The sequence below is a fragment of the Mustela nivalis genome, assembly GCF_964662115.1.
Source record: "Mustela nivalis genome assembly, chromosome: 12".
NCBI classification, from domain to species: Eukaryota; Metazoa; Chordata; class Mammalia; order Carnivora; family Mustelidae; genus Mustela; species Mustela nivalis.
Window position 1 is genome coordinate 63,974,064 of NC_139031.1, and position 18,405 is coordinate 63,992,468.

At 42.4% G+C, this 18,405-nt stretch overlaps 1 protein-coding gene across 1 annotated transcript in view; it reads left to right on the plus strand.

The window, feature by feature from the left end:
• The window catches only part of COL28A1 (collagen type XXVIII alpha 1 chain), a 160,732-nt gene that overhangs the window by 124,686 nt on the left and 17,641 nt on the right, over positions 1–18,405 (plus strand). The window contains exons 28-33 of the mRNA XM_082693358.1: positions 4,466–4,534; positions 5,480–5,560; positions 5,648–5,683; positions 10,599–10,635; positions 12,281–12,835; positions 14,372–14,529. Of these exons, the coding sequence (XP_082549484.1) occupies positions 4,466–4,534; positions 5,480–5,560; positions 5,648–5,683; positions 10,599–10,635; positions 12,281–12,835; positions 14,372–14,529 (936 nt within the window). The remainder of the gene's footprint in view (positions 1–4,465; positions 4,535–5,479; positions 5,561–5,647; positions 5,684–10,598; positions 10,636–12,280; positions 12,836–14,371; positions 14,530–18,405) is intronic.

Sequence of the window (18,405 nt, forward strand, 5' to 3'; positions counted from 1 at the left end):
TTCTCTTACATGATACCATAAAATTATCAGCATCAGAAAATTATCATTGCTATACTACTGTTTACTCTACAGACCCTATTCATTTTGCCATTCTATTTATTTGTTGTGTTTTCTAAAATACTTATTTTATTCTTTAGTCAAAGATTATTTATATACAGCAAAATTCACCCTTTTAAATGTACAGTGTTACGAGTTCCAGCAAACAAATAGGAGGCCTCTACTGGTCTGGGCTAAGGAAGTTTTCCTGACCCTTCCCCAGGAGTGAACATCTCGTTTCCCGAGTAGTGGGACATCTCTAACGGTTTGGGATCCATGCCTGCAAGTTTATTCTGTTTTCTTTCCCCAGCTCCCATGGGTCATCTTTGCCCTAAAGGTAACAGTGCTAGCTATACCTCTCTGGCAGCTTAAGACTTTTGTCATATAGGAGGCTTTGTGCCTTTCGCTGGGGTCCACCGCGTCCCTCCCCGGGGCCTGAACTGTTAGGGAAGCTTTGGGACTCACCTTGTCCCCAGCCTTTCTTATAAGCATTGGTGAGGTCCCCAAAGAGTCTGTGAGTGAGTATAAATTCCTCTGTGTCTGAAGCTTCCAGGGGTCCTGTCCTCTCCCAAGAGCATACACTCAGCCTTTAGCAACTGATCAAGAATTTTAGCTGAATTCTTCCAGCTTGTATGACATTGGTGTTTCCAGCATATACGTGCCAATGTCCTGTCTCTCCTTAGAGGATCCTCTGTTTCCTTAGATTTTGAATCACAGGGTTGCCCCACAGCCACAGTCTATGATGCACTCAAAAAAAAAAAAAAAAAAAAAAAAAAAAAAAAGCTGGACTTCCCTTGATTTACCATTTTTTTGTTGTGGATTTAAGAGCAAAAGCAGCCTTTTCTAGTTTCTACACCCTAAAGGGAATAGAGAAGTTCACTTTATAGTTTGGGATCATCATGAATCATGAATTTGATTTCTTTCTTTACTGTACCAGAATTATCTGGAAAATGAAAATGATCACATCTGCAGCAGGAGGGATCTAAGGGGGAGATAGAGTGGTGGAGAAGCTGGGCTTGAAATGTGGATTTAATTATACCTTCAGATAGACACGTTCTTTCCTGTAGCAGCTTCTGATCCAGGTTGAAATAATTGCATCTCATCTTCCTGAGACTTGTAAGGAAGAGTATGATGGGCTAGCACTCGGCTCTGCCAAATTAAGGGGTTTGCTTGCTATTAGCCTGGTAGCGCACTCTGAAAGTTAGAGGAAGACTTCCAAGTATTTTGAAGGGAAGCTGACAATTAAAGAGGAAAGAAAAAAAGGGCTTTTGTATAGGGAAACACAGCTGCCTAGAATAGCTACATGTGGTACAATTATATAGAAAATGTCTATAATGTGAAGTGGTGCCAAATAAATTCCTGACCCTGGAGATGATCCTAACCTGCCGAGTGGCTACTTGGAGGTTTTCCCCTCAGGACATAGCATTGAAGCCGCAGTAGCTTTTAAGTTTGCTAGGAAATTGTGTAATTTCTTAAAGGAAGCTAGTTAGTCACAAACATTTATTGGACATCTATATTAGCCGTTGCAGGGCATGTAAAAGAGATAATTATTCTGGGTAATTGTCAGAAAGGTATCAAGTTCTTTCTGGACCCACTTTGTCTGAGGGTATGGCTCTCAGGGACCATTCCCCATCACACCCCAGGTCCTGCAGGCGGGGACAAAGCCAGTTATACAGCCGCTCCTAGTGCTCCCTCCTGAACCTTTAATCCCCTTCCACTTGGCTTCGAAACATCCTGACAGCACCCCTACCCCCCAAACTCAGGTCCCAGGCATCTCAAGGATCTCCCTGACAACCTCGCACCACCTTTCAACCAGGTACCTGGTCCAATAAAGATGTCCTACTGCGCCTCTGTAAACAAAACAAAACAAAAACCTCAGAAAACGAATTTATGCCAAGAAGTCATTTACGGACACATCTTTCTTAAGAGATATCTTTCTTATAGTTTTTGGGTTTTATTTTCTTTTTAATTAGAATAGAGAACGGCTGATTCTCAGGCAGGTTTCTCGCCACCATCCTCCATACAACTCTGGGAGCTGACCACCCAGTCTGTATGTAGACAGACCCCTCTAGCCTTTATTTTCTCGATGAGGCCGCATATCCACTCTCAGAACACAGTGTTCAGCAACTGTAATGGGATTGATCTGTGTTTCACGTATTCTTGTCTGTTTCTCTTCACACCCATGTTAGCTGGGCCATCTTTGGAAATAGAACAGGTTTTTGTCTCCTCCCCGTTCTCCTGCTTGAATATCTAGCTTGCACAAGCTGCACGTTGATGTACCATCTCTGGCATGTTCCACAGGCACCAATCCCTATCCAGGGCTCTGGGCTCTCTGTACCACCATGTTTCCTGGTGGGAAAAAACTATTCTCTCTTGACTGTGAACTGAATAGGGAAGACCACTGATCCCTGCCTATCTCCCATTATCATTGAGGCAAATAACAGAGGGGGTACTTTTACGGCAGTGAGCCTCCTCAGATGGGCCTGAGACATCCATGCACAATGCTGCAGAAACCCTCACCGTGGGACCACTATGCCATGGCACTGTGCCTGCCTCAAGAGTCATCAAGGTGAAAAAGACTGTCTACAAATGAGTTCTCAGCAATCTGATCTTTGTAAGAAACTTGGTCTGAGCCGAATTGAGGAGGCAAAACTGTAACCCCATACCTGCCTTCCATTTAGAAGTACAACATGGCAGAGATGATTAAGTACCTAAAAGTTCAGCCGAGTCAGCGTACTGAGAGGAGCTAGTGATGGGTCCAGCAAGAGCTGAACACTTCATTTCAACAAGAGTCTCCAATTATATTCATCCTATGTTGTACCCATCTGTGTAAGATTTGTTTTAAGGAAATGTTCCCCCCTAGGGAGGTATGCAAGTGTGCAAAGATATGTAACAGTCTTCACTGAAGCATTATTTGTAATTGGGAAATACTAAATGTCCATCACTAGGATAATGAATAAATTGTCTAGTTATTTAATAGCATACTGTACAGCAGAGAAAATTAACAAACTAAAACTATGTATAGGTACCCAGATCTACTTCAAATAGATAATGATGAGATTTCAAATACAAGTTGGATGCAGAGATATATCACTTACTTGAGGTTTAAACTATTAAATATTGTCCATGATCTTAGATTATATATATGTAGTTAAAACATAAAAACATAGATATGGGATGTGATGCATGTCAATTTCAGAAAGAGATTTCCCCTTCTTAGGTGAAGGGGATTGGGTACATCAGGGGTTTCAGGGGTATCTGCACCCCTGAATTTCATTTTTAAATATAGGTGAGTGTTTGCCTTTTATAGTATACATTTTATGTGTCTGAAGTATTTTATTATAATACTTTGAAAAAGAAAGCGTTTTGTTGATTTTTTTAAAGTTTGAAAGCCAGTGAGCTAGGAAGGGGGGGGGTCAAGGAATGCTGATACTCAAAGTTACAGTGACAGTGGTCTCCAAGCAAGCCTCTGTGACACCCTCAAGACTCCCTTCTAAAGCCCATCCTCCCTTCTGGAATAGTGGTTCTCAAGCCCTAGCAGGCCTATGGCAAAAGGAATATTTTACGCCAACCCCCATCCTGGATTCTCATTTCAGTGTCTGAGGTTTTCATTAAGCATACCAGTGCATCTAGTAGGTGTGGTCAGGGTCCCTTTGAGAAAGATGTTCAAGGTAAACAAATGAAGTCTCAGCAGCTCATGGTCCCACAAACCTTTGTCATAGACTTATTGCTAACAATGACTTAGAGTTAAGTAGCATCAGAACGATGACTTTGCATACCCAACAGGGATTATTTCTGTTTCAAGCTATTTCGTTTTTGGGGGTTGGGGAGCAGGAGAAAAAGTTAAGGTAAGGGAGGGAGCAGTTAAAAACAATACAATGAAAAACATTTTTATTTTCTGAATTAGGGAATTACTAAATCAATAGATTCATGGTACTAATTATCAGGGCTGGAACTAACAGTATATGATAATTATATAAACAGCTCCTTGGCATTCATTGGGGAGAGATGCTGTTATATCCTCTTTTCCTCCATTATTAAGACAACACATGCTTTTAATATATCAAAAAAATATAGAAAAATGTAGAGGAGATTATAAAAATCACCATTAATATCAGAACTGAAATAACAGCTAGTTGTCATTTGTGAACCAGTTGACATAATGTTCATAGTTTGAAAATTGGCCAAGGTGGGAGTAATTATACCATAGAAATAGGCAAATGCTTAAACCAGCTCCTTCACTTCTACCCCAGACTCAGAAGTTCAACTTTTACTAGCAAAGCATCTAGCCCATCTGACATATACATTTCCCCCCAAATTTAGATAATGCTACAGTGCAGTTTTGGAACCACAAGTATATATCTGATCAAAGAATTTTCTGAGTTATCTTGGGAAATTAATGGGCTAATCCCTTTTTTGTATTGTATAGGGGGAGCAAGGACCTCAAGGCTTTCCAGGGCCAAAGGGCATGACAGGCCGTGGCCTCCCTGGACAGAAGGTAAGTTATTTTAAGACCTTAGAAAAATGCTTGGGTTTAGGTTTTCAATAGCTTTTTGTGAGCTTTGGAAGAGCTCTCATACTGGTCATTCATCCTTATAGCTTTCGGAGGAAAAAATCCATTTAGAAGCAAATCCTTATGGATTTCCTTTCCTAACTAGAAACATGCTTACTTTATAAATCTTGTTTTCTTCATCCTTGAAAGCCAGCTGCTAAAGGAATGAGTCCTTACAACATACCATGTAGAAGACACCTGAGAACTCTGCTATAAAATGTTATAATAGTGGCACTTCCTGAAAGCAGTGAGCGGTTCTTATCATATCTCAAGGTCTCCTCATCTGGAGATCTCTGGTTCGTCATGAATTAGATTATGGTAACTACGAGGGGAAGGTAAATATGATGATAAATATAATATAGTGGCACTTCCTGAAAGCAGTGAGCGGTTCTTATCATATCTCAAGGTCTCCTCATCTGGAGATCTCTGATTCGTCATGAATTAGATTATGGTAACTACGGGGGGAAGGTAAATATGATGATAAATATAATATAGTGGCACTTCCTGAAAGCAGTGAGCGGTTCTTATCATATCTCAAGGTCTCCTCATCTGGAGATCTCTGGTTCGTCATGAATTAGATTATGGTAACTACGGGGGGAAGGTAAATATAATGATAAATATAATATAGTGGCACTTCCTGAAAGCAGTGAACTGTTCTTATCATATCTCAAGGTCTCCTCATCTGGAGATCTCTGGTTCGCCATGAATTAGATTATGGTAACTGCGGGGGGAAGGTAAATATAATGATTTTTTTCCCTGTAGTATATTTTTATCAACCAGAACCACAGGTCTTCAAAAGAAACCACTGGCAAATGAACTAAATTTTAGAGGTTTTTCTTCTTTGGCCTCAATATTTACATTCTAAACTTCTCTTTTCACTGTATTCTAAAGGGAGAACATGGAGAACAGGGCGCTATGGGAAAGAAAGGTGATAAAGGGGAAATTGGGGAGCCTGGATCTCCAGGAAGACAGGCAAGGAGTGATTTTTTATCTTACGTAATTTTTATACATTAACTAGCTCCAACCTATATTGACTGTTCTTCTTCTTCCATTAAGTAGGGGTTACAAGGACCAAAGGGAGACGTAGGACTTACGGTGAGTAGCCATCCTAGAGGGTAATTGAGGGTCGGTGCTTGCAAAATTACTGCATTCGTGTTTTAGCTTCAGAAATATGAATTCTTTGACACAGTTCCAGGTGCTATATAATGAAAGCACAGCTATAAGCCCAGTGTTGACTTAGATGCATGAGGTAATTGATCTGAACCTGAGGCAAGAGGAACGCCAGGCAGCCTTCACCCAGCCCAGGGGTGGGGTGTGACTACTCCCCTCTGACCCCTGGTAGACAGGGTAACAAGGAGGTGAACTGTTTAAAAAATGACTTCTAATTTACATGATCTTCCACATTTTCAAATGGGGAGAGGGTTCTGTTTCCTGGAACTAGCTCCTTTAGGAAGTGACTCAGAGAACAGCCATCACAAAATGGAGATTAATGTACTAATTCACTTACTCAACAAAACTTGCAAGGCATCGGCAAACTTTTCCCTATGTTCCCTATACCGCTGCAAATAAAGAGCTGACTCTACAAAGCCTTACAGGGTGGGAAAGTTCTAGAATTTCTATAGCAAAGTTTTATTTCTTCCTTTCTTGCTGGAGGGCACTACATCTCCTGGAGTGGAGAAGCAATAGGAACCTTCTCGTTTTCCCCCTTTTGATTTTTCAGTGGGTCATGGTCTGGGGATGCTGATCCTATGTGCTGTGCTAAGCAAATCCAGGCATCAGGGGTGGGAGTTCAGGTAGTTTAGGTAAGACATAAGAGCTGGGCATATAACAAACAGAACACACACTTTTTTTTTTTTTTTTATGTCCTGTTTGCCTTTTCGTCTTTGTTCTTCCTCACCACAAGTCAAATACCTCCAGATGCCTGTGGCATATGAAATAGCTGCATACACATTAATTCCTCCTCCAAAGGTAGCAGGGAGAGTGTCTGTAAAATGCTCAGAGAAGCAATCCCATAGGTTTATACCCTCCCTCTTACCCCAGCATGTGGAGAGGGCCTGGCTTCTTCCATCCATTAATTTGTTCACCCAGTTTGCCAACATTTTTTGGGTGCATATTCTGGGTCAGGCTCTGAGACAGACAGGGGAGCAGTAGAGATTAAGAGACTGTGTCTGTGGACTCAAGGAGCTCACAGACCATTAGAAAGAAAGACAAACTAAGGATCTTCACCTGTCATTTGATAAATGCCATGATAGGAGTCAGATATGTGGACCCAGAACAGACAAAAGGATGTATGATGATGTTTGGGGCCAAGTTAGGCTTTAATTGCTTGAGCAGAAGATTTTTAATGCAGAGGCAGAGATCTTAGAAATGAGGATGTCATTCTGCTGACCTAGGCTTTCTAGATTCTAGAAGAGGGACTAGCAGGGAAGGACAAGTGAAGGAAGAGCGAATTTGCCTTCAATGAGAATCTAGTCTGTGACGGGTTCTGTGTTAGGCTTCTTCACCTCATAGCACCCTTGCTTAGTACTGCTGGGTGCCCGAGGGCTCAAGGTTTAGAGCGCCCACACGGGACCCTTAGTGCTTCTTCTGCCTCACTCCTTCCCCTGGGTGAGGAGTCCTCAGGGCCAAAGAGACTGAGCATCCTGAGCACATGCCTGCTATATTCTACACGCTACATACACAGGATCCCCAGCTTGCCTGCCTAAATGACAGCACTGGCCTGCGTGCTTGGGCCCCCCCAGAAGGTGGGCAAGGGGCAGCTGTTTTCAGGGAATCTGGACAGAGCTCAGAGGTGAGGACTGTTCACCCCACGAATGATGGCCCAGTCCCTGTGCAGTGTAGCAATGGTAGAGACAGGGTGCAATGAGAAGAGGACAGGCTGGAGGCCATAGCCCTCTCTTGCCCAAGACTCCATGCTAATATATGGGATAGCTCCATGAATCGGTACTATTATCTCTGCTTCCATGAAAGACATGCTAAATCAGAAAAGTTTTGAGCCATACGTCTGAAGTCACCTTGTTAGCAAGTAGCAGAGACCTTGTAGCCAGAGTTGGCTTGTCTGGGACCAAATCCTAGCTACTCCCCCATGAATGCTGTTCTTAGAAGGCCTCTTTCCTCTCCCCACCCACGTTCTCTCCCTGGTCAAATATATCCCCAAACGGCTGTCAGTTATAGATTCATTCCAGACTAGCAAACTACTCTTTTAGAAAATACCATCGACAGAGTTCAGTGTCACAATAATTCACGCCAAACTGCTTCCAAAAGGCTGCTCCTCCACCTGTCCCTTCCATGTTGGCATTTCTCAGCGTCTGCCCTCAGTCTTCTTTCTCCTGGTCTTCCAACTCTAAGGCAGGGACAGCTATGAAAGGGAGGATGTATAGTTTGAAAAGGCTAATTTAATATCATAGCAAAGCTTATGGAGAATGAAAACATAACATCTTTGTCATAAACACGGACAGGAATATGTTTAACCAGTGGAGGTGCAGGGACACACAGGTTTCAAAAGACGGAGACGCTCTGCTCTATTTAGAAACCTCGAACCCCTCCATTGGCAGCCATGATCACCTTTTTAAAATAGAAGTGTGATCAGATCTCTTCTCGGCCTAGGGACTATGCCTCTTCTCACCACCCAGGATAAAGTTCACACTTTTCACCACGACACAAAAACCTTCTAGAGTTCATCTGTCTTCCACATTCCCTGTCATTCTTTCTGCCACGTCCGTGTCCTGAGTTCATTCAAGTACTGTAAGACACTGTGTTTGTGTGATTCGTGCCCTGCCTGGAATGCTCCTCCCATTCCCCTTCTGTCCTCCCCCAGCTGCTCATGATCTACCTTCCCGGACGGCGGCCCCACCCTCAGGTTCCCGCACCTGGAATTCCCAGCAGACCAGCGTGGTTCCTTGGCGCGGATCTAATAGTATAGCCCTGACTAAAGTATTTATTGGTCTATTGCTTACTAGACTATGAATCTTTTGATAGGTATAAATTTGATGCCTTCATCATTGGCAAAAATAGCCAAAGTAGTCATTGAACAATTTGAGAGGGAAAAATAAAACTATTTTAGTCAAGTAAAAGCAAAGAAGAGGAGGAAAAGATTGATATATGTGAGTACTAAAAGCATTTTAGACCTGGTTAGGCCATACAAGCACATTAAAAAGAATTTAAATGCAACTTTGATATATAAATTATTCTTAACAAGTCAATGAAAGATAAACATCTTAATAGAAAGAAATGGACAAAGGACATACAAAGAATTTGCACAAGAGGATACAACTTGGAAACGTGCATGTGAAATAGAATTTAGCCTCACCAAGAATTACATAAGTATAATTTAAATCAATGTGATATCAAATGGCAAAGATCATATAATAATAATAACCAGCATTGTGTGTCTAAAATAAAAGCGGTTTTCTTATACACTGCTGTTAGAGGTGTCAGTTACAATCTTTCTGAAGGTCACTTTGGCAATAATGCATCGAGAACCTTAAAACAGCCATGCATCCGACTTCAGTAATCAAGTTTTTCAGAATACTGAATCATACGGGAAATTCAGAATGATACAGGGTTAAGTGAAAAACTATAACCATAAACTTGGTGTCTAGTATTTTCTCCTTTCTAAAAACATAATGTAAATATATAAATATATACATTTTCCCTTTCTAGACACATTCTAGTTTCCGATTTATTAAATGCCTCTCTAAATGGGGAAAAACATGACAAGGTGCTCCCCCAAAAGATGACTGTTGACTTCCTCCTTTTATATAATTGTATTGTTTTGAGAGTTCTTTTTATTTTTATTTAATTTTTTTAAAGATTTTATTTCTTTATTAGGGAGAGAGAGAGGATGCCTGAGAGAGAGAGAGAGAGGAGAGGCAAAGGGAGAGGAAGAAGGAAACTCCTGACTGAGCAAGGAGCCCAATGCGGGACTTGATCCCAGGACCCGAGCTGAAGGCAGACGCTTAACCAATTAAGCCAGGCACCCCGAGAGAGTCCTTTTTAAGTAGCCACTTGGAATCAATGGCTTTTTCTCGGTTTACAAAAAATACGATTTAATTAAAATGCCCTGAGTATTTTCTGTATATGCTTCTGTGAAGGCACATCACCAGCAATGTCACCTTTACCCCAATTCTATCATTATGGATATTTTTTTCTTTAAAACTTTACTTTTGCAACTGCTAACTTTTATCTTCTTGGATCTTCTTTAGTTTTGCCTCCTTCCCGTTGAGATTTTCTGGGCTTCTCCTACGTTCATCATTCCGGTCAGCTTTTTGTCTTCGGCAAATACAGAATTCTGTTTTCCAGCGCCCCATCTCAGTTATTTGTGAACGGGCTGCTCAGGACAGGGTCGTCGGCACATCGACTTCCCCTGCCCGCCTCATCCCAGGTCTCTGCTGGAGCTGATGACAGCAGGACCAGGGAGGAGCATTCAGGAGCACCAGGGCATTTCCCGGAAGTGCTGAAGTGAAATGAGAGTATGAGGAACCTGGGGAGGGGACTTGCAGAACTAGACCTCGGTAGAGAAAAGGAGGGAATACAGCACGGAATGAAATCTCTTTTGGCCCTGGTACCTGTCTTGGTTGCTCAGTGCATGTGGGTTAAATTGAGTTAATGTGGGTTAAGCTGATGGCGTGCCTTGCCCACACCTCTGTACATGGTACTTTATGGAGTTGGACCCTATCCTAAGAGTTTTGTGTGCGTAGCCTCATTTGGCCTGCACCCCTGCCCCAAGACACAGATACTATTAGGTCATCTCATGCCAAGGTCACACAGCTGATAGATGCTGGAGCCGCAGTGTGAACCCTGGAAGTCCGAGCTCTGACATTACACAACTCACACACACTCCGGTTATGATACATTCTAGCCACCTTTTCACCTCCGTGCCTTTTATTTTCCTCAGCCAAAGAATAAAAGCAAATGGCTCCACCCTGATTGTAATAAGACATAGCTTTTGTGATGATAGGAAAAAATATCACGGTCATATAAATAATAACATTTTCCTTTTGTCCTCCAGAGAGAAGAAATTATCAAAATTATTTTTGAAATATGTGGTAAGCTTTGACCATCAAGAAAAGAACCATCGCTTCAAAATACCACAGCCACTGTGTTCTGTGTTGGTTGAGATAAATGCAGTCACCCAGAGATACATGAGAGAGCGCTCTGGAGAAAGTCTGAAGCTCATTTGGAAAGTCAATGGGAAACTGAAAGATGTGGAGAGAGGGGCTGTGGGAATCCTGATTTTAAGAAAAAGAAGTCCTCTTCCCAGGGTGGTTAAGAGGAGTGAAGACACAGGCCCTGGAGTCAGCGGGCAGCCAGGCCTTTTGTGAGCACAGAGCTCATTTGTATTCAGTGACATTTACCTGAGCTTGGGAAGGAAAAAAACAACAAAGGAAATATGACCACAGGGGCCTAACTAGCATTTGAGTCCAGCCTGGCTGGTGATTATAATGTCTGTGTTTCTCCTGAAGGAAGAAGTCTTTCTGAATTGAGTTTTGAGCACAATTGCTAGAGTGCATTTCAAAGAAAGGAAGACACAGTCAGGAGGTCATTGTGCTTCATAGTTCTATCTAAATGCTTCTGTAGCTAAATCTGCTAGACTTAAAATAGAGCTAGCAGAAAGAGGGGGAAAACAAGAGATTGGCCTAAAGGCAAGAGATTAATAGAATAATGGTGATAAGAGAACCGTGGCAGAAATGTCACTGTTCTTCCATACAGGGAACCCCTGAACTGGCTTGTCCCCCAAAAGACCTCAAGACTTTAAGAACCCATCTGGGACTCTGCACAGTGACAGGCCAGTTTAGAAGTGGCTTCTGAGTTCTGGAAGCCTGGTAAAAATAGCACAAAGTTTCCTCATGATTTTTTCAGAGAGGGCTGTTGGGCAACACGAAGGTAAGAATAAACCGATGGAGCCCGGATAAGTCTTATTTCCTGGTAGCTTGAATGATTGCATTGAATGGTAAACCTTACACAGAAGTTGTTTATTAACCAGCATTCTGAGCTCATTCTCCTGAATGTCATAGTATGGAGGGACTGCTGGCCTCACTGAGCCACCTTCGTCATTGTTGTGAGCAACTGGGCACACAAACTAGAGTTTGGGGCAGATGTATAGTATATTCTTCTGTATAGTTATGGGCCCTCATCCTTTCCCCACAATTAACCATTTCCAATTTCATTCCATTTCCAATCCATCAATTTACCCCATGGTCATTCTAATGAGCAAATATCAATTTTCATATAAGGATATGGTAGAAGACTAGAAGGTTAGATTTCGGATTCAGATTCAGTACAAATGCTGGAAGGACAAAGAGCACATTGAGGCTAGGGTTATCTTTTAGGGACAGGGAGAGCCATGGAATCAGGAAGGCACACATTGGGATGCTGACCCTTCTAAAAATATATTTTTCCTAATCTGAGAAATTGGCACATAGGTGTTTGTTATTTTATCCTCTACAGTGTTTTGGTGGGTTTGTGTGTGTGTGTGGGGGGGGTATTTTTATAATATATTGCTTCTTAAAAAGTCAAATATAGAAACCAGAAGGGGGATAGCTGTTAGCTATTAACTCTCCCAGAAAGGGAAGGTTACAGTTCAGGTCTCTAATGGTTTGCTGCCCCTCTCACACCAATCCGACACCAATCAGTGATGTTCTGATTTTCATTCATTCATGCAATGTTTCTATCTCAACATTCATCTTTCAGGGTGTGGGCCCAAATGCAAAGAGACTCCTCTAGAACTACTGTTTGTGATTGACAGCTCCGAAAGTGTGGGGCCAGAGAACTTTGAGATCATCAAAAGTCTTGTGAAGACTCTGTCTGACCAGGTTGCTCTGGACCTCGCGACGGCCCGCATCGGCATAATCAATTACAGCCATAAGGTGGAGAAGGTGGCTCATCTGACTCAGTTCTCCAACAAGGATGACTTCAAGCTGGCTGTGGACAACATGCAGTACCTGGGGGAAGGCACCTACACTGCCTTAGCTCTCCATGAGGCCAACCACATGTTTGAAGCCGCAAGGCCAGGTGTGAAGAAGGTGGCCTTGGTCATCACTGATGGGCAGACTGATACCCGAGATGAAAAGAATCTGACTGAAGTGGTGAAGAAAGCCAGTGACATCAGTGTGGAAATATTTGTGATTGGGGTAGTGAAGAGAAACGATCCCAACTTCGAAATGTTCCACAAAGAAATGAATCTCATTGCTACCGACCCAGATAGTGAGCACGTTTATCTGTTTGATGACTTCATTACCCTGCAAGGTAAGACTCAGGGCCAGGAGAAAAGAATTTATGTTATTCTTCCAAGAACTGCCTCACTGGATTATTTGGCCAAAAATAGAAATCGGGAAGAGGCTAATGAGGCTTATGCCAACACTAAATTAAACATATAAACTCCAGAAGGCAAAACATGTTCAGCATGTGTCCAGTTTAGAGAGTACACTCTCTTATCTTTATTCACTTGCAATAAGTGCTGAGTTGGCCTTGGAGCTGATTAACTGGGCCATCTATGGTCGAGGACATAGTTAAAAAGAAAGTGTAGGATCTGGGGTATTGCTAAGCCTAGTTAAAGTTCAAAAAGTGACCTAACCTGCATAAGAGGTGCAGGAAGCCAGCAGCAAGGCAGAAAATAATCATGGAATCGAAGTGCATTAAGAAGTACATAATGAATGAAGAAAAGTTATGGTAATCTAAAGAGAGGAGAAACACAGGTAATGGGGATTATTCTGTTCCCATCTCTGTTCTAGTCTCCATTAGCTGCTCTTACAAAATATGAGGCTAATGAAGAATAGACAGGTTGACATTAGGAGTTTATCTTATAGTTCCACATTGTGAATATTCATCTACAGTCAGTGCTAACCTTCCCTTTGCTACTTTGCCCTGTCACATGAGCTGATGCTTCCCAGGGAGGCATTCTAAGACACTGACTCCTCTGTAAGTGTGGTCAATATCGCTTCCCAGTGAAACACATTCCAATCCTTTGGCAACTGAGAACTCATTCTGGCAGGGGCCACATCCCGCGAGCTTGGGAAGTAGGTGAAATGTATGCTTCACGTGTTTGCAGGCTTCCATTTGGCTCCATCATTCCTTGTCCATCCCTCCGGGAGTGGGGCTGACATGGCTTAGCGTAGCCCCTCCTGGCCCTCATGCTGCTCCCCGCCTACTCAGACTGGCAGCCAGCCCCTCTGGCCTGAAGAGTAGCATGCCCCGCCCACAACCTTCTCACTTGTCATTTCCCCTTTCTCCAGGCCTTTCTAATCTGGGGTTTTGTTTGCTGAACACCCTGCAGGAGGACTGGTAGACTTACCAAACAAACCCTATTCACTGGGCTGTTACTGTGTTACAATGTCCAGAAATATTACACATTTCAGAGACATTATACTTTAATAATTAAAGAGCTTTATCTCATCTTAACCAAAGGAGTTAGTGATTCATCCCAGCTAATGAGGGATATATTTTTGAACTGGTTGGCCTTTGGCTCCCTCTGGAACCAGAGGTAAAGACCCATTATACTCCTCTTGGGTGGGACCTGCCCCTTCCACAGAGTAGTTCAGTTAATGGACACTCTGGATAATAAGGATTTAAGTAGTTCTTTTGCCTCCATAGGCTGTTGTACATGATTAAATTCAATTGAATTATTTTAGATGGCCTCTTCTAGATGATCCCCAAAATGCTTTAAAACTTAGTTCACCGAGCGGTTGACCTTAAGTGATGGGAAAATGCTTAAGAAGAGCACGGAAGAGCTCTTTAAACAGGTTTTGCCCCTACTATTCTCCTTTTCTATTTTTCTTTTAAAAGACACCCTGAAGAAAAAATTGTTTAAAAAAACATGTGAGGATTTTGATTCCTACCTCATTCAAGTTTTGGGTTCACCGGCACTTCAACCTGGATTTGGGATATCAGGGGGAAAAGTTGATGAATCCACTCCAGAGCCTCAGAAAGAGATTTCGGAGTCTGTAAGTCACTCTCTTGTTTAATTTGTGAGCTTAAAATTATGTATTCTGTCTAACGTCAAAGACCATCTTGGCCTGCCCTGTCAAGAACCAACTGAGAGGAGTGTATTTTCAAGTCCTTGACTATAAATAGTGGTGTTTTTGTCTTCAGATTTCTAGTTCTGAAATAGTACTAGGGCTAGTGAGCACACATATGAGATTTTTCAATATTTCCATATTTTATAAGTAATTATTTATTGAACATTGCAAATAATATTTTTTATAGTATGCCCCAGCTACCACGGAACAAATCACGTACACTAAAATGGATTAACACGACACTATTTGAGTCACTCCCTTGCCATGCTCCACAGATCCTTTCATACTAGGTCACAACTCCCCCTCATCCATCTGGGTCGATGCTCCCTACTTTGCACCCTCTCAAGTTTCTTCAAAGTGTACACATGCTCAACCTGCCATTTTCCATGTTCCAAGCCATGGTCTTGCTCATTTAGCTTCCACCTCCTGTGCTCAGAGTGGAGACTGGGTGGGAGGCTATGCATATGCATATGGTACAAGGTAGATTGCTCGGTTTCAAAGCTCCTCAAGTACAAGTGCATGAGGAAACTACCTCCCAAAGGCATCTAGACAAATGTGACTGTACCCATAGCAAGCTTCTGGGCAACGACCTCAGGTCAAGGGCAACAAGTATTGGGTTCTTTTAGGTGAAAATTGGAAAGCCTCCCATAATTCCTGGTAAGGGAGTGCTGTGGTCTCTTCCCCACCAAGTTACAACCTGAGTAGGTCTAGACTGATCTCTACCACGTATATGGAAATCCTTTGGCAAGCAGGCACACAAGAGTGATGGCCTTATTCTGTAAGCTCAGTGAAGTCCCTGTGCTGTCCTTTTATGAAAAAACATGAAAGATTCCTTATAAGCAAGAGCAATAATATTCTAGCATCAGGATTCAGTTACCTGTCTATCTGGACTAAGGCCCTGAGAAACCTCCAGCTGGGTAGTTGGACGCAGGGCCACTCAGGCATCGGGCCTAGGTTGCCATTCCTAAGGGAATAAACTGTAGGACTCACTGGATTTTGATATTCTGTCCAAAAGAGGATAATAAAGTATTATTTTTATTTGATTAAATACTGACTAATTCCAGTTAGAGGAACAGAGTTCCCCTGGATTATAGATTGAAATTCACATATACATTCATACCACATGGTCTATATCATGGGTCAGCCAACTCTTTCTGGAAAGGGTCATGTAGTACCTTTTTGTGTGTGTGTGGGGGGGTGGGGTTCAGGTCATTTCATCTCTGTTGCAATTACTCAGCTCTGCCTTTGAAGGACAAAAGCAGCCACAGCCAACACTTACCTGAACAAACATGGCTACATTCAGATACAACTTGTTTCTAAAAACAGATGAAAGCTTGGATTTGGCCCATGGGGTTTGCTGATCCTGGTCCTCACTGAGCATTTAAAAGTAATTACAGACAATGAAGTACACAGTTTATTTCCTCCAGAGTATGGAGTGCTCCTAGGTCCTTGCCTGCTTGTGTGGCCTATCCCTCTGTCCTCTCCTACTCGACCTGTCACTTCCTGAAGATGTCTTAGATGAGAGCAGACTCAGGTTCCATCCAACAAGTGGCACTTCTACTCTGAACTCTCCCTATAATCAGTGCATTCTATACTGTGTACTGACAAATGACTGGTATACTAGCAGGTGGTTCTTAGGACACAGTCCCTGTCCAGGAGAAGTTCATGGCCTCTCAGGAAGACGGATGCACACAAGAATTATTAAGAACTTTAACAGAGCTGTGAACAAAGCATGAGAGATGTTGCAATTAATTTCAGAGTCAAGGAAGGCTTTCCAGAATAGGTAGCATTGAGCTGAGTTTTAAGAGTAAGTAGGAGTTTCTCATGACAAAAATAAAGAGAGGGGTATTTCCAGCAGAGGGAACATGTAGGCAAAGGGGGATTCCAAAAGGGATGGCATTTCAAGATATTAGGAAAAGTTCAGTCTCCCTAGAGCCTAAGGTGTGTGCAGCAGGATGGTGAGGGTTACAGCTGGACGGACAGTCTGCAAACTAACTATACATGCTTCCCAGGCTGAAGGGGCTTGAACTTCATGTGTAAGCCAGGCAGCCTGGAGGAAGCAGAGGAGTTTCTAAAGCGAGGGTCCGATGGTCATATTTGGTTTGTGGGTGGAATAACCCTGTAGTAGGGCAAAGTATAAATAGGAGAACGACAGGTGACTGGGGCTGAGCTGTGAGGTGTTGCAGTAGTCTGGGTAGTCAAAATGAAAGCAGGTGTGGACTGGAAGCCACTTCCAGAGTAGAATGAACAGGATTTCATGATGGGATGGGTTGGAGGTCAGGGAGAGGTTAGCTAGCTGGGTTTCTAACTCAGATTTGGAGTGAACTGAAACACCATCTGCTGAGATGGAGATTAGAGGCAGGGAGGCATTATTTTGAAGGAAAATAATGAGTTTGGTTTACACCAGGTAAAGTGAAGGTGCCAGGGACCTCCGTGGCGCTCATGACACAGCATGAGGAGAAGCCTTGCTTCTGGTATCATGACACATGAAGTTAGCGCCGGGAGACAAGCGATATTAACAGATTATGAGAGATGGAGCATTCTAGGAGCTTTGGAGGGGAGGGCATAAGAAAAGTACATCCAAAATAGTTTGGATTTAGAACACCAAGAGCCACATAGAGGGATACTGAGCCCCCGCTAGGTCTCCTCGGGTGCCTCTGAGATAGCAAAGCTTACAATGGACTTGAGCTTCCTGGATAACCCTCATCTCCAGAACTTCTCACCCCGACTCTCTCTGCAGAAGTGCCAAGGCAAGACTGAATTTTAAACAGCGAGTGTTCCTGACAGATTTTAGTCTGAACAAACATATATGCACGGATAGTCACAGTTATCTCTGCCATATGTATATACAGTGTAGACACACAAATACAAAAACATACTTACATACACACCTTTATCTAGAAGTATGATTACAGTCTCCAAACACATTAATTGTCTCTCCAAACTTTTCAATTCTCAGCTTTTCCCCAAGCCCACCCTAGGCAGTACTGGAAAACAAATCATCTCAAAAGTCCTTGGAGTCCTATTTCTCTTATTGTGTCTCCCTTTCCTTTCTCTGTTGCCTCTGTCACTCCTTATGGCATCTAGTGCTGGCCTTCCTCCTTCGTCATCTCTCTATGAAATCTGTTCTTAGAGAAAAATCTAGTTATTTATACTTTTGTGTGAAATCTAAATCAATGGGTTTCCACCTCCAAGGACTTACATATTAAGCATTTTAGCTTATCGTGGAATGAACTTGAGGTTCACTAAACATCTATGCATGGGTATGTTGGGAAATACAGAGAGCAGAGGAAATTTCCCAGCTTCTACTAAATTCATAACTCCTTGGTAACCCCTTCCTCTATTACTCTTTCAGGCCAGTCTTAGGAAGCTAAACATGCACATCCATTCTGTTCTTCTCCTGAAATCTCAGGACCAGCAGTACTTGCTTTGGGATTTGTAACATTCTACATTGTTACTAATTTATGTACATACCTCAACTCTCCTAATGGATTTTATTTCCTTGAGAACATGATCTGTGTCTAATTAAACTGGTGTCCCACTCATGACTTAAAATGTATTTCATCTTTTACACAGTAGATGCTCAGTAAATACTTAGTGACCCAGAGAGTCCTATACCAAATAATAGGCTAAAAGAATGTTCCTCAGTGAAAGTCATCAATTATACTGTTTTTAAAAAATCCTTCTCTTTCTGGGTTTAGCCAGTTAGGTTAAGATTTCTAAGATATAAATGGGAGTGGGGCAATAAAATCAAGTAAACACCATTTAGTCAGACTAATTGGTTATATCCATTAATGGTCC